The sequence below is a fragment of the Podarcis cretensis genome (genome assembly GCF_951804945.1).
Source record: "Podarcis cretensis genome assembly, chromosome: 2".
Lineage (NCBI taxonomy): Eukaryota > Metazoa > Chordata > Lepidosauria > Squamata > Lacertidae > Podarcis > Podarcis cretensis.
The window spans coordinates 32,656,368-32,682,618 of NC_137171.1; the positions used below are offsets into that span (position 1 = coordinate 32,656,368).

Genomic DNA, 26,251 nt, shown 5'->3' on the forward strand with positions numbered 1-26,251 from the left:
GGTTTTGCCCCTAGGCTCCTTGTGCTCATTGCCTGACAGAAGGCACTGAAATGACTTCAGTGTGAGTTTGGCTTGATCAGACAGAATCCGCAGAAATCTGAAATTCCTATTAATTTTGCGGCTCTTTCCCTCTGGCTTGCATTTCAGGTAACAACACATTCTGCGATGGATTGGTTTAACTGGTATAATTATCATAACTATAGACAATAATGTACACTTCTTTCTCTCTCTTACAGCCTACTTAAATGTTTGTGATACATTTCTGCTGGTTTTCACACCGGTCTCCGTACTCCAAACGAGAACAATGATCGTTAGGTTGATTTAGGTCTGAACCAAACAGAATGCTACAGATTTGGTCTTTCGCGGTTAAAGCTGCGTTGGTATTGTGCGATGATTGCTGGGGTCGTTTCCAGGCAGATACATTTTCAAATCTGCTAATAGCGGTTTGCTGCTATTTTAAATGCTTGCCTCCCCACCCAAAAAAGGCTACTGCCTCATTACTACACATGATTAATGAATTAATATACAGCTTCTGTGTAATACATAACATCAATCAGCAGAGATATTTTCTTTAAAAAAAAAAGTTTCCAGGCTAGCCTACCTTTTTTGTTAGCACTATATAATACAGGAATCTGGAAAGCTGACAAGATACAAGCAGGGTATTAGTGCAGTCCTGAGAACTCTTTTAATAGCTCACAGGTTTTCTTGTGGATGACCTCACGAAGCTTCCGAACACGCCGGATGCTGGAGGCCCCCACAAAGCTGTCTGGCTGCAAAACAGCCATTCCGTTGTGGACGTCGCCCATGATGATGAGCTGACCACCCGCTGCAGTTATGTTGGGGCACGGGCAGCTCCAGTTCATGTTTAAAAGGGTGATTTCCAGAGGCTCCCTCCCCAAGAATTTCAGCCCCATTTTCTCGTCCTTTAAAATCTCCTCCACGGTCACCAGCGCGTGTCCCGAGTCCTGGTCCTCCGTCAGTTCGGTGACGCGGCCAAGAATAACAAAATCGCTTTTGCAGAAGCTCGTCACCAGCTTTTGGCGCGGTTTGCAAGCCTTGCAGGCTTTGCAGTGCATGTTCCTAGGGAAAGGGCACATCTCTTCGCAGGCCTCTCTGCTCTCAAAGTTATTCTCGTTGCCTCCGCAGCCTCCGTATATGAAAGACTGGCATTGTTTCGTCAAGCTGTTGTACGCCCACCGGGGCTCGTAGGCTTTGCAGAGGCCTTGGAGGGCTGGCAAGTTGCAGATGTTGATCGGCCCGTTCATGCAAGTCAGCATACAGTTTTCATAGGTCTCAAAGTGGTTCAGGTTGCTGTTGCAGTTTCCATAGATGAAAGTGAAGCAGTTGTTTTTCTTGGCGTCGTAGTACCATCGGGTTTGCTCCTCCCCACAGTCTTCACTGTCCGGCTGCTTCAGACACTCGTCCGTTGGAAAGTGGGTTTTGTTCTGGGCTTCTTCCATTGACGTAGCTTCTCCTTTGAGGACCGACAGTGGGAAATCTGCCTTGAGAATCCCACCCAGGTTTTTGGCAGTGCAAGTGTACATGCCTGCATCTTGTAGTTGGGTGTTGTAGATGACGAGCTGGGCAATGTTTGTGACCACGATGTTCCCTCGGACGTGGTTGGGCCTCATGATGATTTTCTCGTTACTCTCGGTCTGCTTCTCCCAAGTGATTTCTGGCTTGGGTCGTCCAGTGACATCGCAAAGAAAGCTAACAGTCTCACCTACGTAGACAGACTGATGGGCTGGGTTGTTGACTAGTACAGGTGGAAGAATGTCAGTGATGGTTGTCTCTAAGTAGGCAGTAGTGGGGCGAGCCGTGGTCTCCGGCGGGATAGGGCTGGTGTTTGGCCATGTAAGGTGGTAGCGACAAGTCACCACGTTGAGTGTAATACTTTTGGTACATGCTTCTGCATCCATGTAGCATTTGTTGTAATAGGTGAGGCCATCAGATGCGCAAGTAAAACTCGGCTCTTTTTCACACCTGTCTTTGCATTTGCAAACAGGCTGCCCATCCCAGATGTCGCACTCTGAACCTTGCTGAATGCACATGAAACGGTCGCATGTTGCCTCTTTGGGCATCCCAACAGGTCCTTTCTTTCCTCTCACATCCATGTACCGAGCTGCAACGCAGCTCCTTGTTCCGCAGACATTAGGACAGCACTTCTCAAAGGTCTCGCATTCCTAAGACAAAGAAAAAATAAGACCACGGTGACAAAATCTTTGTAAATTAATTGGAATCCCCAAGTGGATTATACTGCTTCTTAAGAGAGATGTCAAATTTGTAGAGTATTAGGATCACCTAATATTAGGCATTTTGAAAGGATATTTTGATATTTCAAAATACCACGCTCCCCAGAATCTCAGCCCACAGCCAGCAGGGCCCCCAGACTCTTAACTATTTATAAAGTAAGTTTCTAACCCTCCCAGTAGAACTTACTTTAGAGTAAACATAGATAGGCTTGTGCTGTTTTTTAAAAAAATTCTCTTGGGAAATCCCATTGGTTGTACTTCTGTATTCTGGGACTACTTATAGCTGTCATCAGGGATTGAGGAATCATTTTTCACCAGGCCATCTGGAGTGGCAATTCTGTTGTGGTGTCTCTTTTTGCACTCCCACTTCCGTTTTGGCATTGCTCACTTCTTCACACCGGCGTAACCCTTTGCATGCCTCACTTTGAGTCTTGTTGTGAGCAGAGGTATTTACTCCCATGCAAAGGATCATGGCCTGAGTGTATCTTACAAAAATTCTTCTTTGTCCTACAGGACCTACACAGAGCTATGGCCTTGTAAACCCTAGTTATTCCTCAAACCTTCTTTTCATGATGTAATCTAGATCGAGGGTTGCTTTAGCCACTTGAACAAAGTGGTTTGCTTCTTGAGGGGATGTTTCCAGAACTTCCTGCAAGCCAACCACATGTTCCACACTGGCTGAGTCATGACAGCTTTCTGGCCTGTTATTCATGATCATCCGTGAGTGGCCTCTTATTGTTCTAGCTCCAAGGCTCCTGTAGGAGAATAGAAAGGTCCGGAACCGATTGAGATTATCAGTTGGTTGTATTGTTGGGTTTAGGCTCATCTGATAGGGTGTTAAGTGTGGAGAGTTTGTCCTCAGAGCCGTAAATTGGGAGGTTCCTGCTCAAATGTCAATTGCCATTTCAGGGTGGGGGATGAATTTTACTGAGACCACAGCAAAGAGGGATGACTTAGACCTCTCCATATGCTGCAGGGCAAATGACTATCAGCCCATCCCCTCTCTTCAGCACTGGATATTTAATTTTTTGGGAAATGTCATTAGTATCAAGAAGCATTATGCATTTTAGCCTGGTGAAAACACTCAAGGGTGGTGAAAAGCAGAGCCACACCCCTGGCTTACCGGAAGGCATAGCTTTCCCCTTGTTGCCTCCATGCTGTTTAGTATGGCAGCTGGAATCATCCAGGGATTTGGAGTTAAATATGCAGATGACACTGCACCCTCTCTCTCCTTTCTATCTGATGCCAGGGAAGCAATGGATATCTGCAATCTGTTTATGGGATTGTGATGAGCTGCAAGTGAGCTAAAGAGCTGAGACAAGACAAGGATGCTCCAATTGGCTTTGGCCAATAGGAAAGCCAATTTGGCAATAAGAGTTCAGCCTGTTCTTGACAATGGGACAGTCTGCCTCTGGAGTGTTTATTATTATCATTAAAAAGAAAAGGGGAAAAAAGAGGTTGCATGGTTATCTGCCAGGGATGCTTTAGATGCATCCTGTATTGTAACTTCTGCACTGAGCATTAAGTTGGACTACAGGATGTCCATACGGCCTTCCAGCTCTGTGAATCTGTAGGTGGGCTGCCTTTGAAGAGTGCTCAAGAACTACAACGGATGCAGAATATTGGTGCTTAGAATGTTCATAGTATTGTGGATTTGGAAGGGACCCCAAGGCAAACTGTCCCATTGTGCACAAGAAAGGCACAAATGAATCCCATTGAATTCAATAGCAGCACAAACATCCATTTCAATCTTTCTGTTTCTTTCTTTTAACTGGAATTGCATATTGTTTTAGGGGCTGGGTTTATGCCCCAGCTCTCTAAATCCCACTGGAACTTCAGGTAGTATGAAAAGCGGCTTGTGCATGTGCACCATGTAATATATCGACAGTGTTTGAATTGGGCTGAGGGACAGGGTCTATATGGAAGTCTGCAGATGGCACATTTAAATTTATAGTGAAGAGGTTTTTGATTATTTACTTTGAGGCCAGTAAACTCTTTGAAACACTTTGCAAAGCCTGCGGGAGAATCATTGACAATTGTTTTCCTTGTGGGTAGCTGATGGAAAGGGGGGTACGCCTTAGTTAGACATTTAGCTGACTGCATGCTTTGAGAGGCGCATTGCATGACAGGGCCCTCATCAAGCACAGTCACTCAGGTGATTCTTGGGTACAGCTCTTGAATCTCATGCTGCTTCATCTGTACCCTAAAAATCTTCCTATTCCAAGCAATCGCTTAAGAATCAATGAAGAAATTGGCCTGGTAATCTACTTTGATCTTAACCACAACCACAACCTCTTGATTTCATAAGCAGCACAATCTAACCAGCAGAATTTTTGTGGGTGTGTTCTAAAGCATTTCAGTCATATCTCCTCTCAGGTTCTCAGCTTGGAATCTGGGATGGGAGACATTGCTTGTCACCAGAACTGTCCTTTGTAACCAGATATTCTGGAAACATGAATAGCATGGAAATTCAGTGACACTTGGGGTCTGTTAAACTTTCAAATGATTTAGGAGTTTCTGCAATGTGTTTCTTCTTGCATCAGTGCCATTGGAGTGAATGTATCTGTTTGACAGAAGTTGTATGAGAACTGCCATGTTACTTTCCTCCTTTGGGGGGGGGGGAGCAACTAAGGTGCATATACAGTGGTACCTCAGGTTAAGTACTTAATTCGTTCTGGAGATCCGTACTTAACCTGAAACTGTTCTTAACCTGAAGCACCACTTTAACCAATGGGGCCTCCTGCTGCTGCTGTGCCGCTGGAGCACGATTTCTGTTCTCATCCTGAAGCAAAGTTCTTAACCTGAAGCACTATTTCTGGGTTAGCGGAGTCTGTAACCTGAAGCGTATGTAACCTGAAGTGTATGTAACCTGAGGTACCACTGTAGAGTCACAGAGTCACCTGGTCCAACTCCCTGCAGGAATATGCAGCTGTCGCATACGAGGATCAAACCTGCAACCTTGGCGTTATCAGCATCATGCTATAACCAACTGAGCCACATCATGCTGTAGCGTGTTTTTACTTTACCAAAAACAAAAGGGAAGAGGGGAAAGGTTGCTCAGTCACTCTTTCAAAAAGCGACCATCCACAAATTGAAATGTATCCTTTATTCAGGAGTGCTGCTTTTACTAGTTCACACAGGTGACTGCACTGCAACAATACCTCTTTGGCGTGTGAGTGCCGAGAAAGCTTTCGCTGCTCTTGGTACACTACAAACTTCACAGCATCCTGCAAGGATTCTCTTCAGAGTGGCATTTGACAGAGACCACAAACTCAGTGATGGCAAGTGCACTCTATTATTCCAGGCCGGTGCGTGATGCAGAAAGAGCACAGGCGGGTGCCTGGATGCCACAATGAGCTGGCAGCGCTGGCCGCTGGATGAGCAGCCTTTTCTTACTTGCCAGCTCAAGTTGCATTTGGATCTGGAAGTGCTATGCAGGAGGTCCTGCCCAAGCTGTCATTTTTACTGAGTCATTTCTTCTGCCACTGCTGGGCTTTAAAATAGGTGCTGTCAGGGCCGTGCCTTGCCTAGGGAGGCAATTTAAAGTCCTGCCTTTAGAAGCAAGTGGGCTTCAAAAATAGGTGGGTTTGGCATGGTTGTTGTATGCGTTACCATGGAGTCGTGTGTGTGTGTGTGTGTGTGTGTGTGTGTGTGTGTGTGTAGTATTCTTGAAATGCACCTGTTGAGGCAAGACACAATACGGACACACGGTGAACGGCAGCCAAAGGGAAAAGTCCTGCAACAAGCCTTGTGGTATGTGCTGCCTTGGCACAGATTGGCTTTTGACACTGTTGTGATTGTCAAAAACGGATCCCTGCTGCGGGGCCGGGTGTGTGCGTGTGTGCATTGCTCAGCATGTGTCTTCACACGATTAACTTTGCCACAGAACGGGACTGATTTCCATCTTCAGCTTTCACAGGAATTGGCCTGGAATTAGAGAGCTGTCAGCCCAACAGATAATCAGATCTCTGAACTAGCAACCAAGTAGGCGAGGCTATGCCTTTTACAGGACGTGAATTCCTTACACATCCCTCTCTTGCTGGCCAGGGTTAGGATTGGTTTTGAAAGGACTGTTAACAATTAATGTGCGGTGCTATAGTAAACAAAGCATCAATACACCCAGCCGCTATCATATTTAGGAAGGCAATTAAATTTAAACTTAAGAGGAGAAACAAAAGTGCATGACTTACCAGGTCAGTGTCGCATTCTCTCCTGCAGGTGCTCTGTGCGTCAACCCAGAGGTTGGGATTCATATCATTTGGACATATCCCAGCGTGAGAGTACCGTATTGGAGGCAAGGCAGTGCCTTTGAGGGGGACATCCAGAAGCAGTAGGATAAGGCTCTCTCCAGACAGCATCCATATCCATCGAGTGAAGAATGTGAAAAAGGACATTTCAGGACAGCTCCAGATAAAATATCCACAGTTGGATTGGGATCTGGGTGTGTCTGTGCCTGGATTTTAAAAAAAATTAAGCAAAAACAAAACAAAGGACCCCAACTACACCTGCTTTCTTTAAGTTCCTGCAGGCTTCCTTTTCCAACTTGCTCGATGGCGTAGTCTGCTCTGGACCGTGTTGGATTAAAAGTCTTGGGAAGGAGCCCCCTTATTTTAAGCAAAAGGCTCTCAGTCCAAGCCAGTGTTAGCTGTATTTATACCCTGCCTCTGTACAACAAGTTGGAAAAAGTAAACTCTATTTCTGTGACAGGCACACGCTTCTTATGTCCTGGTGGCAGTCGTACAGATTTGTTACAAGGGGGGAAAAAAAGCTGGAAAGACTTTTAAGGCTGGAACTGCCACGGTGGGACCCCTGCATGTTTCTGAATGGAAGGGAGGCCTTCTTAACCCCTTTAGACCTAAAGTACTTCCCTATGCTAAGAATGGCATTTACTTCTGAAAGAGTGCTTGTCTAAATAATATGAACCTACAGTCGGAGGGATTTCCCTATGCCAGGGAAATACATGCAACCGCTTGTTTAAAAGGAGCAGCTTAATAAGGCTGAAGCAATTAAAAGCTTAAATATAACTTCTGATTAAAAAGAAGAAAGAAATGTGGAGGGAGGGAATAGCATGTTTCAGCGTCGGATCTGGAAGGCAATACGTCTTTACAAATTACCCCCCGCCCCAAGTCCCTAGTCTGCTTTATTTATCTTTTCCCCCCAAGTTTCTTTCTTTTTTTCCGCTGCACTCCAACCCCACCATGGGAAATTTTTAAAAATTCCTTCACAGTTCACGAACATGAGACCCCTATTGTACGACTTTTTGCTGACCTCTTTAAGGGGAAAAAAATAGGAACAGTTTAACTCTATGGAAACCTGCATAAAGGAATGTACTGCATTTTTTTTTTTTTTTTTGCATAGAGGAGGGGGAGACATGGGGAAAAACACAATCAACAGTTAAGTTCCCTCCGCCCTGATCCTGATAAGGAAGGGTTTGTATTGCCCACCAAGAAGAAGGGTAATCTCATTCGCAGGGGCCAACGAGAGAGGACACAAGCGCTTGGAGAAGTCTGATAGTAAAGGAGTTTGGGGCAGGGAAGGTGGCTGCGACTCCCCACCACAACCACCGAGGTTTTTGTTCCCTCTCGGCGCCTGCTATGAAAAGCATGTGCTGGATGGAATCCAAGAAGCTGCTTTAAGTGAGGCAGAGAGGGCCTGTGCATGCCCAGTGGGACTTTTGATATTGAGCAGCAGACCCTTGTCAGAGCCTCACTGTGCAGTTTCTGAAACCTCCTCCCCCAGCCCCATTTCAAGAAAAGTTGGTCCTGTATGTCGTCTCCCCTACCCTCACCCACCTGTTTGGGAAACCCAAAATATGCAAAATATGAGCAAGCCAGGGCTGAACTGATACTATCCTTGCTGGTACCCTTTCCCGGGAAAATCAGAGGCTCACTATATCAGGTTCCTATTGGAAGACCGGACAAATGCTAGAACATTAACAGTGGCAAAGTTTTTATCGGTGGTTGCAAGAACCAGTGATCCCTATATTCTGAACAAAATGCTTGTTTAACCTGGAGGTAGGCTGTATGAATTGTGTATTGTGTTGTTTGGGAAACCAACGTCCATGGGTGCACAGAAGAGCTACTTCTTCACATCTCTCTTGCTGAAATCGGAGGCTTTCTCATGTGTGGGTTTTGTCACGATGGCATGGTGTGGAACACATATAACGTATCTCCCCTGAATGTTTCGATCCTCTTCAAGTCAGGCTCTGGCTTGTTGATTTTGGATATTACCTTCCAGAGTCAGGCTCTTCTAGTGGGAACTTGAGTTTTTGAGGCCTTTAGCTCATAACTGATGCAAGATGGTGGAGAGTAAGAGGATGGGTTCTGCTGCATTTAGGTTCTAGCGAACAAGCACGTCTCAGGACGCAGGAGTTGTATTCCCCACACCACGGGACTGCCTAATATGATTCTACGTCCCTGGGGCACATCCAGGAGGTGCTGTTGCTTTGTCCTTGAACCTAGACCAAATACAAGGCTAAAACTGATAAACCACAGTTTCATAAGGGTACAGTTGCAAAGAGAGAAGTTACCTATATGCCACAGCATACTGTGCTTTTGTGCACAGTGGTAGAGACGATGTATGGCCGGCTGCACTATGTCGCCCATATCACAGACTAGTGCCACTGTTCTTCATAGTTCTGGACAACATGGTTTTTCAGATTTTAGAGCTTCGTAGTGCACTACCATGTTGGTGTGTAGGCTGCAGGAGGTGCAGCCAAACTAAAATGTGTTGTTTATAAATCTCAGAAGTGAACTCTCATTATGCATTTGTCTCTGGTTCAGCTGTGATGGGAATGGTGGTGGCAGCATTGCTAGTAGTGCCCTTCCAGCAGACTCAAAAGGAATAATGTGTGTTCTAGATGTCCTGTTTCCTAGTCTAGAAGTGTGGCATTATGCTTTGGGTGAGCTGCTTCTCTGTATGCTGGGGTGGGTGAAAAACGGGCACTGCCATTTTCAAGGTGCATATATCTGAGCCAACTTGCATCAGTAGATGTCTGGAATACCAGAAGAACAGCATTTAACCATGTACGCGCTCTCCAAGGGGAAGTGCTATTGTCCTTCTCCTCCTTCCTCAATCTGTATGTATCTTTCATCCCTGTCCCTTAACCAGTGGCCTGACCTTGTCACAAAATCCAGGTCAGATCAGGAAGACTTACAATGCTTCTAGAAGATACTTTGACTTTGGTCAGCTTTCAGGGAAACAGAGTTCTGAAATAATATGTATAATATTTATTCAGTGCTGAAGGATGCCCCTTTTATAATTTGTGCAGTTTGGGTTTATACTGCTGAAAGCATAATTTCGTTGTCTGCATCTGTGATCTTCTATTGCATGTATCATCATATGATTACACCTCCCTTCCTCTGTTGCATACATTTTCCTGTATCTTCCTGTGGTCCTCCGTTGAATGCACATTAGCCAAAAAAAAAAAAAAAAAAAGGCCGCCAAGAAGTTTATTGAATACATAGGTGGAAGTGTAGACAATGCTTGGAGTAAATAGAAGTTTGCTGACACTTTCCTAGCCAAACTTTTGTTTCATTTGCACAATTGTGTACACATCAAATTTTAGAGACATGTGGGATGTTGGTCTTCATCATGGCAATTTACCACAATTCTGTACGTGTGCAGTTGCATAATCTGTGCACCAGTTGAGTAGTACCCCGTTTTGTGTATCACTTCTTGTATCAGGAAGAATGGATGAAATGTGCAAGATATGTACAAATGAAACATCACAAACTTGTCCTGTGTGTATCAGTTGGAATACCTGAGTACATATTTTAGATTCCCTGCCTTCTACTGCCAGGTCAAAGACTTGAAACCTGGCTCCTCTCTCTTTAGAAACTAGCCAGTGCATCCAGGATTAGATTAACTGGTAAGATCATTACATTGCAACATATGGACTTCAGGCCCAGTATGATTGCCAGCCGTCTGTGTGTATGGTTCCCTTCCCTTAGCACTGCAGGGCATTTTTTTAAAAAACCTTCCATTGGTGGTTGTTGGTGGGACTCCATCGAACATATTTTTGTGTAGGTTGCAGGCTGTTGTAGACAAGGTATCTGTTGGAATCCACTGGATGAAGGGAACAGTACAATTCTTTGAAAAATTAAGTGAAGAATAAAGGCAGGGCTCAATGTAGGGTGATATAGCTGTCCCCATAGGGGTCATTTTCTTGAACTTATTGCACCACCATATGACTTGGGCTGCACCCACACCAGCGCTTGCGTCCTATACCGCTTATTATCATGGTTCTTATTTCCACAAAATACTTTGCAAGATCCCAGTCTGCACGTACTTCCTCTTGTCACATTTGGTGACCTGATCACATGAAAACGGGTTGGGATTGGTTAGTCTGCCTTAACTTAAATGGAGTGATTTGTGACACTGTGTGGCAGGCATCACAAAGAGAAGAATTGGGTCCAGTATCCAATGGGCAATTTACCAGGTGCTGTCCCCCACCCCTTAATGCGCTTTTATCAGGAAATCACACTAGACAGAAGATGACAGATTTTGACTAACTTTCCAGAACTGGCCCTACCATGTCTCAAGAGGGAAGAATCTAGGAGGAATAGATTAAAGCAGGAACTGTCTGAATGGTGCGGCAGTAATTTTAAAAGTGTTGGTCCTACCATGTGTGCCTACCATGTGTGCCTTGCGTGCTCTGGTCCATGGGGTCACGAAGAGGCAGACACGACTAAACCACTAAACAGCAACAACCATGTGTGCATGTGGGTGCCATATGGCATACCATTTAAGGCAGCAAAATGTCTTGGCTTGGCACCTTGATGATGACTTCCTGTCACTTTTGATCCACCTTCAGCCATCAGTTTCTGATACCTTAGTACTCCGTGCTCCAGAAGAAGGGCATTTTTCCTGGTCTTTCTGTGGATGCTCTCAGCACTTGTATGTATATCAATTCATGGTAGTTCATAATAGCACAATCCTTCTTGAAACAGAAATAGGCAGAGGCCTCTGTAGGTTGAGTGTTGTTGAGTGGGTTGAGGATCTCTGAAGGCTGTGAAGTGGTACCCCCAACTGGAAGGTTGTACATTTCAGTCTTAATCACCTTGCCTGTGGTGTACAGAAGCAAACATGTCATAGAGGTAGGCAGAGAGCAGTGGTATAAAATTGACCTAATGGTTACCAAGGTAAAATGATTTGCAAGACCCCACTTCAAGATTCAAATAGCATAATTATATTAAAAGATTTGTACCAGTGAAACCACTGAGCACACTTGCACATAGATTGTGTTCTTTGAATGTGTTTCCTGTACATTCAAAGAAATTTATAACTGCTACAGCTTAATTCCAACGGTTTAAAACTGACTAGGAAGGGGGGGAGGGGAAAGGTTTGTGACAGACACTTGTATCACTCACCAAATGCTGATCTGTTATGAATCATGGTTGTTGAGTCATTTTCTATGACTCACTAAGAAAACTTGAGACTTGGTTGAAAACTCCTAGGAAATCTAAAAGGAATAGCTCGTCTCATGTTTATTTGTTAAAAGCTATTCTATATCACTTTCCCCATTTAATCCAGATCCACTATTTCTGTGAAAAATCTGGTAAGTAACCAACAGAAATAGCAAACCTGATTAAATGGGAGAAAATATGTGATGGCATTTTGATGAGGGCATTTTGTGAATGCTTTGCAAAACTTGCATGCAGGAGCAGCACCAGGTCCACAATAAATTGCTGTGTGCAGAGCCGGCTCTGCCATAAGGCAGGCTGAGGCTGCCGCCTCAGGTGGCAGAAACCCCCAAGGTGGCAGCCGTGTGCGTGCCCTGCCACCAGCACAGAATTATTGGCCAAAATAGTGTGATATCTTGCCCAAAATTGGTGCTGACACAGGCACTGCTTCTCCACCAGTGGGGAAGGCATCTGGGAGGGTGGAGAAGGGGTACCAAGAGCAACAGGTGTGGCAGCGCCAGTGGGAGTGGCAGGGCAGGGGAAGGAGGCACTTCCTGTTTCACCTGAAGCAGTGAAGTGGGACATGCCACCCCTGGCTGTGTGAAGTCACTCCTTAACTAATACAGTGGTAAAAAGGTAAAGGTAAAGGTATCCCTGCCCGTACGGGCCAGTCGTGTCTGACTCTAGGGTTGCACGCTCATCTCGCTCAAGAGGCCGGGAGCCAGCGCTGTCCGCAGACACTTCCGGGTCACGTGGCCAGCGTGACGAAGCAGCATCTGGCGAGCCAGCGCTGCACACGGAAATGCCGTACCTCGGGTTAAGTACTTAATTCGTTCTGGAGGTCTGTTCTTAACCTGATACTGTTCTTAACCTGAAGCACCACTTTAGCTAAAGCTAATGGGGCCTCTTGCTGCCGCTGCCGCACAATTTCTGTTCTCATCCTGAAGTAAAGTTCTTAACCCGAGGTAATATTTCTGGGTTAACTGAGTCTGTAACCTGAAGTGTATGTAACCTGAGGTACCACTGTAGTATAATTTCCTGTTAGACTATGTCTCATTTGGCTCTGTCTCCAGGCTCCACTATTGCACTCGCTACAGGCCCTGTACAGGTACTAGAACTGTTCATTTTAAGAGTTGGGCTGTGCTACACACCAAGAAGGGTGGAAATACACAGAGTCTGACTTAGAGTGTGCTCCCATTACTGCTTACTCCAACTCCATTGTGCTCCCACTGCTAGTTTTTGAAGTTGCATTCACACAACTTAGCCTCAAAACACATTGATCCTGTAGTTTCTTGACAATGAGCGGCTCACACCTTCCGTTGTGGGCGCCCTTCGCGGGACCGCAAGCAGCACCTTGGTCATGTGGGAACCATCAGCTGCTTGGGCTGGCCTGCCTCCCTGTGGTAGTCATTGGAGGTTCCCGCCAAACCTCAGCCAGTCAGCATCACAGGGAGGTTGCAGAGCATACATGCACAGAATACAGCTTCATATGTGCCCATGGGGGGCCCTCAAATATTATATTTATTAATTTTAATACACATACACGCAACTAGCCAACCAGAGGTTTAGAGAAATCTCTGAGAACACTTCTGTTGACACCTACTGAAGATAATAATTTCATGAGACCTTTTGCAAATAACGCCTGATGTGTTTACCTGAAGAGATAAAAAATATTCAGGTACAGGGGCAGAACAACTGAGCAGCAAATACTGAGGTAGCTATCAGCACAATGCAACTTGAACAATAAGAAGAAGTGAATGTAGGGAACTACATGTTGAAAACGAAACGAAACAACGTAAAATTTGAGCTGCTTACACAAATGCTGGTACCCTACAGAGATTTATGGCTTCGGGCATGATACTATGGGTTGCAGAGCATTTTTCTATTCACAGCTTTCTAAATATTCTTCTTGGTTAGCATATTATGCTGCTTTGAAGGGAACTGTATGTCATTACGGAATGTTAATTTCCAGCCATGGCACATATATTATCAAAGTTTGCACCAGTATCCTCAGGCAGCCTTTGTTCGCGACTCATCCCATAGATTCAATCTCTCTGTAAATGATTTGAACAGTGTAGGTACTGTGTGTAATACAGTTTGAACAATTGAAGCCATCATATGGCCATCGGATGGCTGCCATTAACTAATTTGTGGATAATGTTGCAGTGGGGACAAAACAACACCCCCCCCCCACTCCTGTGACCCTGGCAGTGGGTTGCTCAGTCTCCTCCAGTGGGGTCTTTGTAGAGGTGTTGCTGGTCTTTGGGCTCAGAGATGCAATGTGCATACTCTGCGGGATCCTGCAGTATACATGTCCTCCCTGCACTTAAACCAACGCAACATACCAATGGGCATTTCGTTAAGTCCTATTATTATTATTATTATTATTATTATTATTATTATTATTATTATTATTATTAATTTAAAACATTTTCTATTGCCTTTCTTCAAAAAGACTTCAAGCCATTAAAACAATTAAACCGTCTGAGTCCCTCTATGAAGAGATTTGGAATAAACTGCTAATCAGTGCAGCACTTTGCATCACTCATTCTTTCTAATGAATTTTAACCTTTTAACATTTTCTGCTTTTTTCTGCTCACCTTCCACAAACTGTAAATTTAATGCATATAGTGGGTTTTTTGTGTGTTTTTAAAAAAAGGAACCTTCTCACTTTTACAAGTAGAGATCAGACAATAGTTTAGGTTGCTTTCTTCTTTCAGAAAGATTACAAGCCCAGAAAACGCATGTAGAAAAACATTGTTGTAATCCAAATATTTTATTCATTAGCTTTTGGCACAGATATCTACTACATCCTGTGAAAGCTTAATTTTTTTTTTTTAAAAAAAGCAGCTCAGTATGACACATTCCCAGGCAGTACTTAAAATTCTTACAGCTCTGCTAACAACAAAGTCGCATGTATTGGTGTTTCAGTTGACTAAACAAAGATGCTTTATAGCGTAAAACGGTCTCCGAGAGGAGTTGTGGTAGAATGTGACTGGTGAATTATACTGTGGAATTAGAGACAAGTATATCATCATTGCACATACTACAGCAGGGCCCAGTTAACCTGCTGAGATTGAGAAATGGCTATAGAACGAGATCCTGTACAAACAGAGAGATGGAGTTAAGGGAGAACCGAGAAACAGCTGTTCATACTCCATGTGTCTCCAAGAAGAATGTGCTGAGGATTTGGGAGATGAATTCATTTAGCTAAACTTAGGCTACAATCCTCTACTCACTTATGTCAGAGTAAGTCCCCTTGAACTCAGTGGGGCTTACTTCTAAGTAGACAAATATAGGATTGCACTATGAGCTGCCTTTTTTAAATGAGAAGCTTCTGGTCCACATGGTTGTGAAGAATTTAAGACATCTGGGTGGTATATGCTGGAGACTTAGAAATTTAAAGTAAGCTATGTTGCTGTGTCATTCACTAGTCTCACAGTACCCCAGTCTCTTTTCTCTTGACCAAATCCACAAATTCTTCTCTACTTACAAGCCAAGTCCTTTCTAAAATAGTTTGAATTCCGACAAAATAGAAAGTGTAATAAAAAAGCGTTGCACATGTTGTTATTATTTTTTTGTAATGTTCCTACCTTGCAGAATTTATACTCAACACAGAACTCATAGCTATGTTTGCCTATCATGTGTGTGATTGGGCAGCCAGAATAGTTTAGCTTACATTGCACATATAACCTAACACATTGCCATATGTGATATTAACTGGTTTTATTTGCCCCTTTACGTCACAATATGTCATCCTTCTAGACCTCTTCACTGGCGACTTTGAGGGATTGTCTTACTTATACAGTTGCGAACCACAATTGCTTTCTTTTCTCCCCATCATCTTACCATATGATTGGTTCAGAGATAAAACATTTGCTAATAATGCCCCCAGTCCTTCTGCTGGAGGTAATTTGATCTAAAAGTTCCCTAGCTTAGGAGGAAAAGGAATCTGCACCTGTTCCTGTTGCTTTGCACCAGAGTGATATATATTCATTACATCATGGATGTCCCTGGCATGAGGACAGAGGCAGGCAAGGTCACACCCACCCCTTCTTCTCTCAGTGCAAAGCAATGTGTGAATGAATCCCAAACAAATGATTTATCAGGCAGGCTGCTGCTGCTGCTGCTGCTGCTGCTGCTGCTGCTGTTGTTGCTGTTGTTGAATGGCAAAGTCTCTGGCTCCTTGGATAATAGTTATGTTTTCCTTAAATAGCTTGGTAGTTTAGTACAGGTTTTCCTTTGTGCAATGCTTAGGCAGCTCCAGCTACTCTGTGGGATGAAGCCCTTAAAAATAAATGCTATAACAATCCTATATTAATTCAGAGTATTCAGAGTATGTTATAGGTAAAAGGTAAAGGGACCCCTGACCATTACCATAGGTCCAGTCATGAACGACTCTGGGGTTGCGGCGCTCATCTCGCTTTATTGACCGAGGGAGCCGGTGTACAGCTTCCGGGTCATGTGGCCAGCATGACTAAGCCGCTTCTGGCGAACCAGAGCAGCGTTTACCTTCCCGCCGGAGCAGTACCTATTTATCTCCTTGCAGTTTGACATGCTTTCAAACTGCTAGGTTGGCAGGAGCAGGGACCGAGCAATGGGCGCTCACCCCGTCGCAGGGATTCAAACCGCCGACCTTCTGATTGGCAAGTCCTGTGTCCCACATTATAGGAAGAATTATAACAATACATTACATTATAGGTAGTGTATTGTTATAATTCTTCCAGGGAGTGCAATATTTTGTCCCTATATTACAGAGAGGGGACTGAGGTTGAGAGACAGGGACTTGCCCAAGGCTGTATAGTTGAGTGCATGGTAGAATTGAGTTTCAGTTCCGGGACTAACCAATTTGTAGTGCAGCCTCTAAATGCTTTTGCTTTGCTTGCTCTGTTTACATGACAAACAGAGATGGAACCAGGCGTTCAGGTGTGGCTTGACGATAGAAGCAACCTAAGCAGGTTCCCCGCCCCCCAGGGTATCTGTATTTTTAGAGGCTGAAGCACCATGCAGAGTTGAGAGGCACATTTTAGGGTGGCACCCAGGTTGTTCTAACTTATACTAATTGATCTAAATTGCATTAAATTGTTGTGCTGCTCAGGAACACTGCTGTGGCACTCATATCCTGCTTTTGGGCCACTGAGAGGACAGATTGTGGGGGCTTGATGAGCCTTTGGTGTGATCCAGCAGGGCTCTTCATATTTTCAAGTACATACTTGTGGCACGATTTGTCACTCTGCTTTCCTTGTCGCAACTTTGCTAGCCCCTCGCTTCCACTTGTTGTGTGACATAACTTTATTAATGATCACCGGGGGGGGGGCAGGGCATGCCCCTGGGAAGCAGGTTGAGGGACTTGTGCTTGAACTATTATTTCCTAGCAAACGATACCAGTATGATAACTTCACAGAGTGTTGGGAAGTTATGATTCTATGAAGTTCATATATCTCTGCAATATAGTATTTGCAACATGCTGCAGTCTAAAACAGTCTACCTCCATGATAGCTCGCTGTTAGTTCTATTTGCATGTAGGTTTTGGTCTCTGAAGATTTATGTTTGGGATGGATGAGGATGTTCACAGGAGGGTGATGGACAGAGAATAAAGGAACCTGTGTGAGAGGCAGGCCAGAGAGGTTTCCTCAGGATGTGAGGCTGAGGGGAAAGGGGGAAGCTCCCAGATGAGAGCTGGGAGGGTTCACTCTACTGTGTGTTTGAATAAGGATCAAGGTATAATTGTGATAGAGGGATTGGTATTTTAGATATAGATAGATATAGATAGATGATAGATATTCCTTCCTTCCTTTTCTATTATTTTTTTCTTTTTTTCTTTTAGATTAGTTTGGTTTTTATTGTATCTTTTGTTGAAAACTCTCAATAAAATTATTATTAAAACAACATGATCTACCTTCTCTGCACTGCTGCTGTTGACTGTTTTGCTAATGTTAAATATATCAAGAGTTATATATCAAGAGATCATATTTAAGATTGACAAAGGTCCTCCCAAGGAGCCTTTGAAAGCAGCTCTTTGGCTCTCCACATCAGAAAACGATGCGTGCTGGCATTGGTTGGTTACTTTTTTAGTGCAAAGCAGAAACTAGCAGCAGATGAATGACCTTGATAAACTGTTATACTAATGGAAAACAAATTAACACCCTGTTTTAATGTTATTGAAAATAAGTGTTAGCCTTAGTATACTTAATTGAATAATTTAATAAAAACACACCAATAGCAGCCTAGCAAGAGAACGGTAAGGACGCAGGTGGCGCTGTGGGTTAAACCACAGAGCCTGTGACTTGCCAATCAGAAGGTCGGCGGTTCAAATCCCTGCGACGGGGTGAGCTCCTGTTGCTCGGTCCCAGCTCCTGCCAACCTAGCAGTTTGAAAGCATGTCAAAGTGCAAGTAGATAAATAAGTACCGCTCCGGCGGGAAGGTAAACCAGAAGCGGCTTAGTCATGCTGGCCACATGACCTGGAAGCTGTATGCCGGCTCCCTTGGCCAGTAAAGTGAGACCCCAGAGTTGGCCACGACTGGACCTAATGGTCCGGGGTCCCTTTACCTTTAAGAGAATGGTAAAACATCCACTTGGCTGCCTCTTCTGCCATAATATTGACTATATCATACACAATAGTTTTATGTAACTCAAAAGTTTGCATATCTGTATATAAGCAGATTATACAGATGTCTGTCAAAACTTCTGAATCAAAAAGTATCCACTCTTCATTTCTCCTACTCCCCATTTGAAGTGGGTACTGGACCATGCAGGGAGAGTGTCACCAACCCACCATCTAGGAACACTTTTATTAGTGCCACTGAACAGAGGTGCCAGACTTTGAGCCTTCAGTTTTTTAAAAGGATGTCTCTAGTCCTTCTAGAAAGTAATTAGGAAGCATAACATCTAGGCAAACTTTTAAGCCATTGGTTGCCAACCCAACACAAACAGAGGGTTGAGTTTAATGCTTATTCCTGCATTTCAGGGGATTGGACTAGATGAACCTTAGGGTCCCTTCCAACTCTATGATCCTATGATTCTTCCAGATCTGCAGCACAGAGAACTTGCTTGAGTTTGAAAGGGCCACCCGCTTCCAACTCCAATTGGTTAGGATGTTAACTGCTCCCCTCATTTCTAGAGGGAAGGTTTTGCTTGGGCGATCATTGCAGGACAAAGATGGAGGAAAGAGAAGAGATAGGACAGTTGCTACGCCTTTGGGTTTTTGGAGGATGATGGGAGTGGGAAACTAATTTTGACAGTCTTGTTTATTTAGGTGAATGACTAGAGTCCCCCCAAAAGAGCTGCACACAGGGCCCCACAGACCGTAAATCTGCCATTGCTCACCTACCTAAGCATTTTCACTCAAATGTAGATACTATAAGGAGAAGTCAGGGTCCTCTGTCAACTTTTTTCTATTTTCAGGGCAGGGGTGGTGGTGTGGGGAAATCTATAATGCCAGAGAACTTATTATAATGTTATGAACTTCCTGAACACACTCACATTGTTTGATGGGAAGCAGTAATATTCTAGTAGGGCCAGACGGTTCCTAGCAGTATAATTTATGCTCCGGCAGATTGTCTCTGCTTGCATAGCTTTATCTTTAGAGAACAGACCTTACAAGTAATCACCATTTGTTTTCTCATTGTTTGCTAAAATAACCTGGCAAGGAAGTCCTTGGCAGCTGGACGGTGGTTCATTAATACTAGGCTCATTCTTTCTGAACTGTAAGAGGCAGGTAGACTACAAATTCTAACTACGGGGTGTGTGGTTCTGCTGAGCAGTGAATAATTGGTTTCAGTAGTGTAATGGATGCTGTTACATATTTACAGAATGAGAGGGGAAGAAGGCCATGCATTACTTGTGTCAAAGCTAATCCTGTCTAGCTGGGGAGAAATGAGGCAGCTTGGATCAGCATGGGAGCTATTGGCTAGTGCCATGGTAGGCTCACTTCCTAGTCAAGAGCAAAAAAATGTGACTGCTATCAAATTTTAGTTGCCTATAGCAAAGACCAGGAGCAGTCTGGTTCTTGAGAAGGGGCAGGCGAAACATTCAGACTTGTGTAAAGCATGGAAACCCTAAAACAACGTGTGGTGGCCCTGATCTCCTGTGAGGAACTAACCTTCTCTAATATTCTGTGTTCCTTTAATTAATTGACTTTACTTTTGTAGTTGCAGAGGTAAGCTCACCAATGTGTATTCTAAGACCAGAAACCAAATCCTTAATTTTTCAGTCTAATTATTTTAAACTATTTGAAAGGGGACCTACTCAGATTTCATACCAGTGTGTGGATTTCCCCTTTAGCTATAACTTGGCACGTGCTATGTTAATACACATGATATACAAAATTCCAGCATATCAGTGTATGAAAAATAAATTTGCAAGGCCTGAGATAGCTGATAGAACAAACAAGAGTAAAAAAAAAAAAAAAAGCCTGAACGATATTAAGATTTTCAATGGTCAGCCACAACACTTTTACGAATACCAGAAAAACAACAACTGAAACCCTACTAACTTGCTTGGGCAGGCCACCAAATTCCTGGAAGTCTCCAGAATTCTGTGGTGGATTTTGGGATCTGTTTGGCTTAACCCATTGCAGAATTCAATAAGAATTCTATAGCATCTTCCATCTAGATCTAGAACGGTTCCCCATTGAGCCAGACTTCACTAGGTCTCTCCTTAGAGACGTCTAGGCCTTGGTGCCTGCAGATTACAGGCACATCTATGCCTGTGGAAGCCTGACTATAGATTTTGCTATCTCTGCCAGCTCCTTAGAGCCATTGTGGTGGGGGTGGCAAAATACGCTTTATTTGTACTGTGTAGGCTGTGTGAATCACACCCATTACCATTATCCTTGGATATATTTTATTACAAAGGAACATGTTGTCATGAGAAGCTCCACAATTTTAAAAACAATTTTCATCTCATTTCAAGGCTTGCATGTGCGTTCTGTATAACTCAAATCCTTTAAATTATCTGATGTACATCAAGTGCTATTTCTTTCTTTCTTGGTAAGAAATGAGGTGCCGGTACTCATGTCTTGGTGAAAGTACTGTGGCTGCAAGCACAAAATTACTGCCATGGGCAGAAAAAAAGAGGTAAAAGTATAGTACTCTGTACTAGTGCATACTTCCCCCTCCCTCCCCACAAAGCACTGTGTAGATTTATTACAATGACATTATCACGGCAGTATTTTTCCCTCCATATGCTAGTGTTGGGTGGTGCTGGTGCCAGTCATCAAAGACTTGGTTTCCATGTTCCCCAATGTAATTTATTTGGAGAATCTTGGGTATACTAAGGGTTGGACAAAAAACAAAAACAAAAATCACCAAACAGGTTAACAAACAATGGGCGCTTTCACAGAGTCTAATCCTGATGACAAATTACTCTAACAAACATTTCTTGTGCCGCCAACATATATTATGTAAAACCTTGTGACTTTCATTAAGTGTCTATAATGCAGATTAGTCTGTTTGGGTGTTTGGTGCTGACCTCCAGTAAGCTTCTAAGCAGTTATAAGAATTTGCAAGTGACAGGCAGGTAGAGGTGCCGTTTTTCCTAATCCAATACTATGAACTCCCAATACAGTAATATGTATTCATAAACAGTTTGTTTTTCTTTGCTCCGTTCATTGGCTTCTTGCTCCCACCCATGACTCTTTTGATCTTACTTTGACTAGGGCAGAGCATGACAAAGGCTGTGACCATAAAGTTGCCAAAAGTATATTATTTCACTGGTCTGGCTGGTAAATCCAAATTTTGGCAGGTATCCAGTGTTGCAGCCTAATTCCTGGTCCGTGCAGCATATGCATTATGATAAAAACTACTGACTTGCACAGGCCAATTGATGATGATGATGATGATGATGATGATAATTTATTTATACCTCGCCCATCTGGCTGGGCTTCCCCAGCCACTCTGGGTGGCTTCCAACAAAATATTACAATACAGTAATCCATCAAACATTAAAAGCTTCCCTAAACAAGGCTGCCTTCAGATGTCTTCTAAAAGTCTGGTAGTTGTTGTTCTCTTTGACATCTGGTGGGAGGGCGTTCCACAGGGCGGGTGCCACTACCGAGAAGGCCCTTGGCCTGGTTCCCTGTAACCTGGCTTCTTGCAGTGAGGGAACCGCCAGAAGGCCCTCGGCGCTGGACCTCAGTGGCCAGGTAGAATGATGTGGGTGGAGATGCTCCTTCAGATATACTGGACTGAGGCCGTTTAGGGCTTTAAAGGTCAGCACCAACACTTTGAATTGTGCTCAGAAACTTACTGGGAGCCAATGTAGGTCTTTCAAGACCGGTGTTATGTGGTCTCGGCGGCCGCTCCCACTCACCAGTCTAGCTGCCGCATTCTGGATTAGTTGTAGTTTCCGGGTCACCTTCAAAAGTAGCCCCACATAGAGTGCATTGCAGTAGTCCAAGCGAGAGATAACCAGAGTATGCACCACTCTGGCGAGGCAGTCCACGGGCAGATAGGGTCTCAGCCTGCGTACCAGATGGAGCTGGTAAACAGGTGCCCTGGACACAGAATTGACCTGTACCTCCATGGGCAGCTGTGAATCCAAAATGACTCCCAGGCTGCGCACCTGGTCCTTCAGGGGCACAGTTGTCCCATTTGGGACCAGGGAGTACCCTACACCTGCCCGCTCTCTGTCCCCCCAAAGCAGTACTTCTGTCTTCTCAGAAGTTAGCCGCCATCCATCCTCCAACCACCTCCAGACACTCACACAGGACCTTCACCGCCTTCACTTGTTCTGATTTGAAAGAGAGGTAGAGCTGGGTATCATCCGCATACTGATGAACACCCAGCCCAAACCCCCTGATGATCTCTCCCAGCGGCTGCATGTAGATGTTTAAAAGCATGGGGAGAGGACAGAACCCCGAGGCACCCCACAAGTGAGAGCCCAGGGGTCTGAACACTCATCCCCCACCACCACTTTCTGAACACAGCCCAGGAGGAAGGAGCGGAACCACTGTATTGTTGATTTGTAGCGGGTTGATCATGGGACAACCACAAGCAGGACCTGTTTTGGGCCCGGGCTAGTCTAGAGAGCCAGTGTGGTGTAGTGGTTAAGAGCGGTAGACTCGTAATCTGGGGAACCGGGTTCGCGTCTCCGCTCCTCCACATGCAGCTGCTGGGTGACCTTGGGCCAGTCACACTTTGAAGTCTCTCAGCTTCACTCACCTCGCAGAGTGTTTGTTGTGAGGGAGGAAGGGAAAGGAGATTGTTAGCCGCTTTGAGACTCCTTTGGGTAGTGATAAAGCGGGATATCAAATCCAAACTCTTCTTCTTCTTCTTGATCAGGGTAAAGCACTCTGTGTGATCCGTGGTAGAATAAGTGTTTGTCCTCGGCCATATATACATTGACCCAGCCTACACTATTTCTGCAGAGCTAAATGGTCATGCATACAGTGACCACATAAAACTACTATTGATGGTTTCCCATCCAGGCTTGCACACACTGCAAGTGCTGTCCCACTCCAAGGGCTCACCCAAGGGCCCTGCTGCTTTTCCTCAGAGAAAACCCACTCTTCCTCTGGAAGTTGTGGACTCTCCTTCCATGGAGGTGTTTAAGAGGTTGGATGGCCATCTGTCTTGGATGCTTTAGTTGAGATTCCCACATTGCCCAGGATGGGACCAAATGACCTTTAGGATCCCTTCCAACTCCACAATTCTATGATTCTTTACTGCTGAACTGGAACAAATGGCAATCGGGTTTTCCATGCCTTATGCCTGCTTGGATGAGAGTAACTACTGCTTGATTCAACTGTTCTGGCAGAAGGATAACTTATGTTGTATAGCAATGAAACTGTGCTAGCATAGCATTTACGAAATGTACCAAAAGTGCAACCCCTCTACCAGTGGCACACCACCGGGGCAAAGAGGATGGAGGTGTTTTCTGGCCCGAGTAATAGCACAGTGTTATACCAGCAAAAGAGATAGTGTACATCAAAGCCCCAGACAACTGCCTGCTCCTGCCACCACAAACGTGTTCCAATGAACCACAGAGTCAATCACAGTATAGCACCTGAAGTAGCTAAGTCCAGTTCATATTAAGATGCATGCCAGTGGGCTATCTCACTCCCAACATGCCTGCAGAATTGTGAGGGAGCTTGGTGAAAGGGCACTCTTTGTGGAAATTGAGCACTTTGCACTTAATCAGGCCAAAAACAAAATCAGAAGGGCAGATGAATAGCACATCTTCTCCTCAAATCCTTTCACACACTTTTCTGCAGAACTCTAGACACAAACACCCACCAGCAATCTCAGCTCCTCTCCTGGAAGGAGAAATGCTTGCCGTGTTGCCTCGCCAGAAAAGGGGAGCCCATAGTTCAAACTACAACTTCTCAAAACCTTTTGTTGCTCCCCCAAGGTGTCAGTGCACTCAAAACACTCATAACCACAGAGTGATTCCCTCCTGCTTTTCCTTACAGTATAATAAGAAGGAAAGTCTGATGGCTCAGACCTTAACCACTTTCCTTTCCTCCACACATGGCAGCTGCTTGTGTTTCTCACACAGAGGAAGTGGGTGGTGCTTTTACCTCTAGTAGTCTGTGCTGACCACAAAGCCCACAAGCCTTGGAAGTGTAGCTGGAGGGGACATGAGAGAGTACCCTCTTTGTGACCACACTAACGTTATGGCTCTCTCTTAGCCACTTCTGGATGGTTTTTCACCCCCACCCCCAACCCATGATGATCAGTTTATTTCAACAGGCATTTGGCCTGTGGGGGTTTATGTCCTGGAATTTATAGTGAAGGCTGAGCTGCTGTTCCTGTCTCCTTTTATAGGCTTCTAGTTTTTGGTTGATTTGTTTTTAATGGTTTATTGCAAGCTGTTTTCGGTGTTTGTTCGCAGACAGAAAAGCAGGATACACATTTTATTTTAAATGATATCAGGGGGCCCACTAATGGGAGAGTGGGGAAGGGGGTTGGGGGCATACAGAACCAAAGAGCACCTAGCCAGCCAATCCCTTTAATTACATAGGCATGACTCTTGTAATTAGTGTAGCTTATGTTATAGGAGAATCATGGCTACGGGGAGGGGATAATAACCCTATATTGCTTGCGTAAGACCTTTGTTTTATTTCTGCTTCCAGCTAATTGTGGGAAAGCAATGCCCTGGCAGCACTAAAGGGCTCTAGTGTGGAAGCAATCCAGGTCTGTTTTCTTGATTTGGGAGCTGGTCCCTCCTGATCATTTTGCATGCTCGTGCCACCAATTCCGACATAATCATGTCAACGGGCAGCGATTTGGGATAGTGCATTTGCTATAACAACAGACACAAGGGACATTTCCTTTCCAATAAGCTTGTTTTTTTAAAACAGTAAGGGCTTTGCATCATCACATTTTAGCTGTTATTTTCTTTTCTTGGTGTGCTGTATTGTCAGCCGGTCTTCCACTTTCTTTAGACTTGGGGTCAAACTGGATGCTCAGTCACATCAATGTTCTCCCTGAGGTTTTTGTTGTTGTTGTTTTACCCAAAGCAGCTGCAGTAAGCTGCAATCAGGAGCAAAAGATCATTAGGAGGAGAGTGTGGCTTAACTCTTGCTTGAGATCTCTTTTTTTCCTTGTTAAAATCCCTCCAAACTCTGCCTTTGCAGTTCAAATATGGGTATATCCAGATTTTTTCCCCATCAGGACAAAATGAAAGCAGATTCTGGGGTGGGGGGGGGAGTTAGATGTTATTTGCTATGGTGCAATCTTTGATATTTTTATTTTGTCCTTCCTCCAAGAAGCTCTGATGAACGTACGTAGTCCTCTCTTTATTCTCACAACCAACTTGTGAGATAGTTTAGGAAATTGACCTGATGACAGCTAGTGAGCTTCATGGCTTACTGGGAAATTGAAACCAGTCGACCTTGGTCAAGTCCAGCACTCTAACCACTGTTCTACAATGCCCTTCTTATAACCTTCTGGTCACATTGCAGCTTCCCTTGGCTGTTCAACAAACAACCCTCAAGCACCCATGTCACACAGGTGGAGGAAACATCTACACAACTGGGAATCTGTTACTTATTTTAAAAAATCATTTTCTATACCACCTAGCTTTTGAGGTGTTAAATAATAATAATGACAATGCCAAATGTTTGAGGTCCAGCACTTTTTTGTTAGCGTAATAGTTGTGCCAGTAAATCTTCATTTTGGTGTGTGACATAGCAGCCGATAATACCTGGAAAGAGCATTTTAAACTGTTGATGACTTTAGCTTTGATTGACGGAGGTTGGCAAATTGAATTCCACATTCAAGGCAGATGCAATGTTTGTTTAGCGCACACATGGATAAATTGCATTTAGAAAAAAGAGCTGTGTAAGGAGCAAACACTTTAGAGAATAAGGCTGAGAGCTTAACTGAATACTGACCAGGGGGGAAAAAGGAGGCGGGAGGGAAGAGGCTCACAAAAAAAGAAACAAACATCTCGTGATACGGCACGCTTACTTGTGGAATGTACTGTGAGTTCTGGTTTTTAAGAATATTGGGTCATTTAGAGGATCAAGGCTCAGGAGTGAGTAGCACAGGAGTGGCAGCCAGCCGCCTGAAGTCAAATAAACACTCCACTAATCCTCTCCCACACTGACATATGTGAGCGGGAAAATTGTACTGCCTAAGAAAAAAAC

General features: G+C 44.3%; 2 protein-coding genes across 4 annotated transcripts in view; one reads left to right on the plus strand and one right to left on the minus strand.

The window, feature by feature from the left end:
* LOC307211141 (ankyrin repeat domain-containing protein 40-like) overlaps positions 1–26,251 on the plus strand; it is an 84,064-nt gene that overhangs the window by 43,815 nt on the left and 13,998 nt on the right. The window lies entirely within an intron of this gene.
* WFIKKN2 (WAP, follistatin/kazal, immunoglobulin, kunitz and netrin domain containing 2) lies at positions 171–7,080 on the minus strand. The gene is made up of 2 exons (XM_079967419.1): positions 6,443–7,080; positions 171–2,183 (listed from the first exon to the last, which is right to left on the minus strand). Exons 1-2 carry the CDS (start codon positions 6,644–6,646, stop codon positions 663–665), a joined length of 1,725 nt encoding a protein of 574 aa, XP_079823545.1. The 5' UTR covers positions 6,647–7,080; the 3' UTR covers positions 171–662.

Excerpts from the sequence above, each read along its gene's own strand:
- WFIKKN2 (XM_079967419.1), bottom strand. The coding sequence starts at position 6,646 with ATGTCCTTTTTCACATTCTTCACTCGATGGATATGGATGCTGTCTGGA. Across the intron at positions 2,184-6,442 it reads GAGAATGCGACACTGACCTG|GAATGCGAGACCTTTGAGAA; the intron begins GTAAGTCATGCA and ends TCTTTGTCTTAG.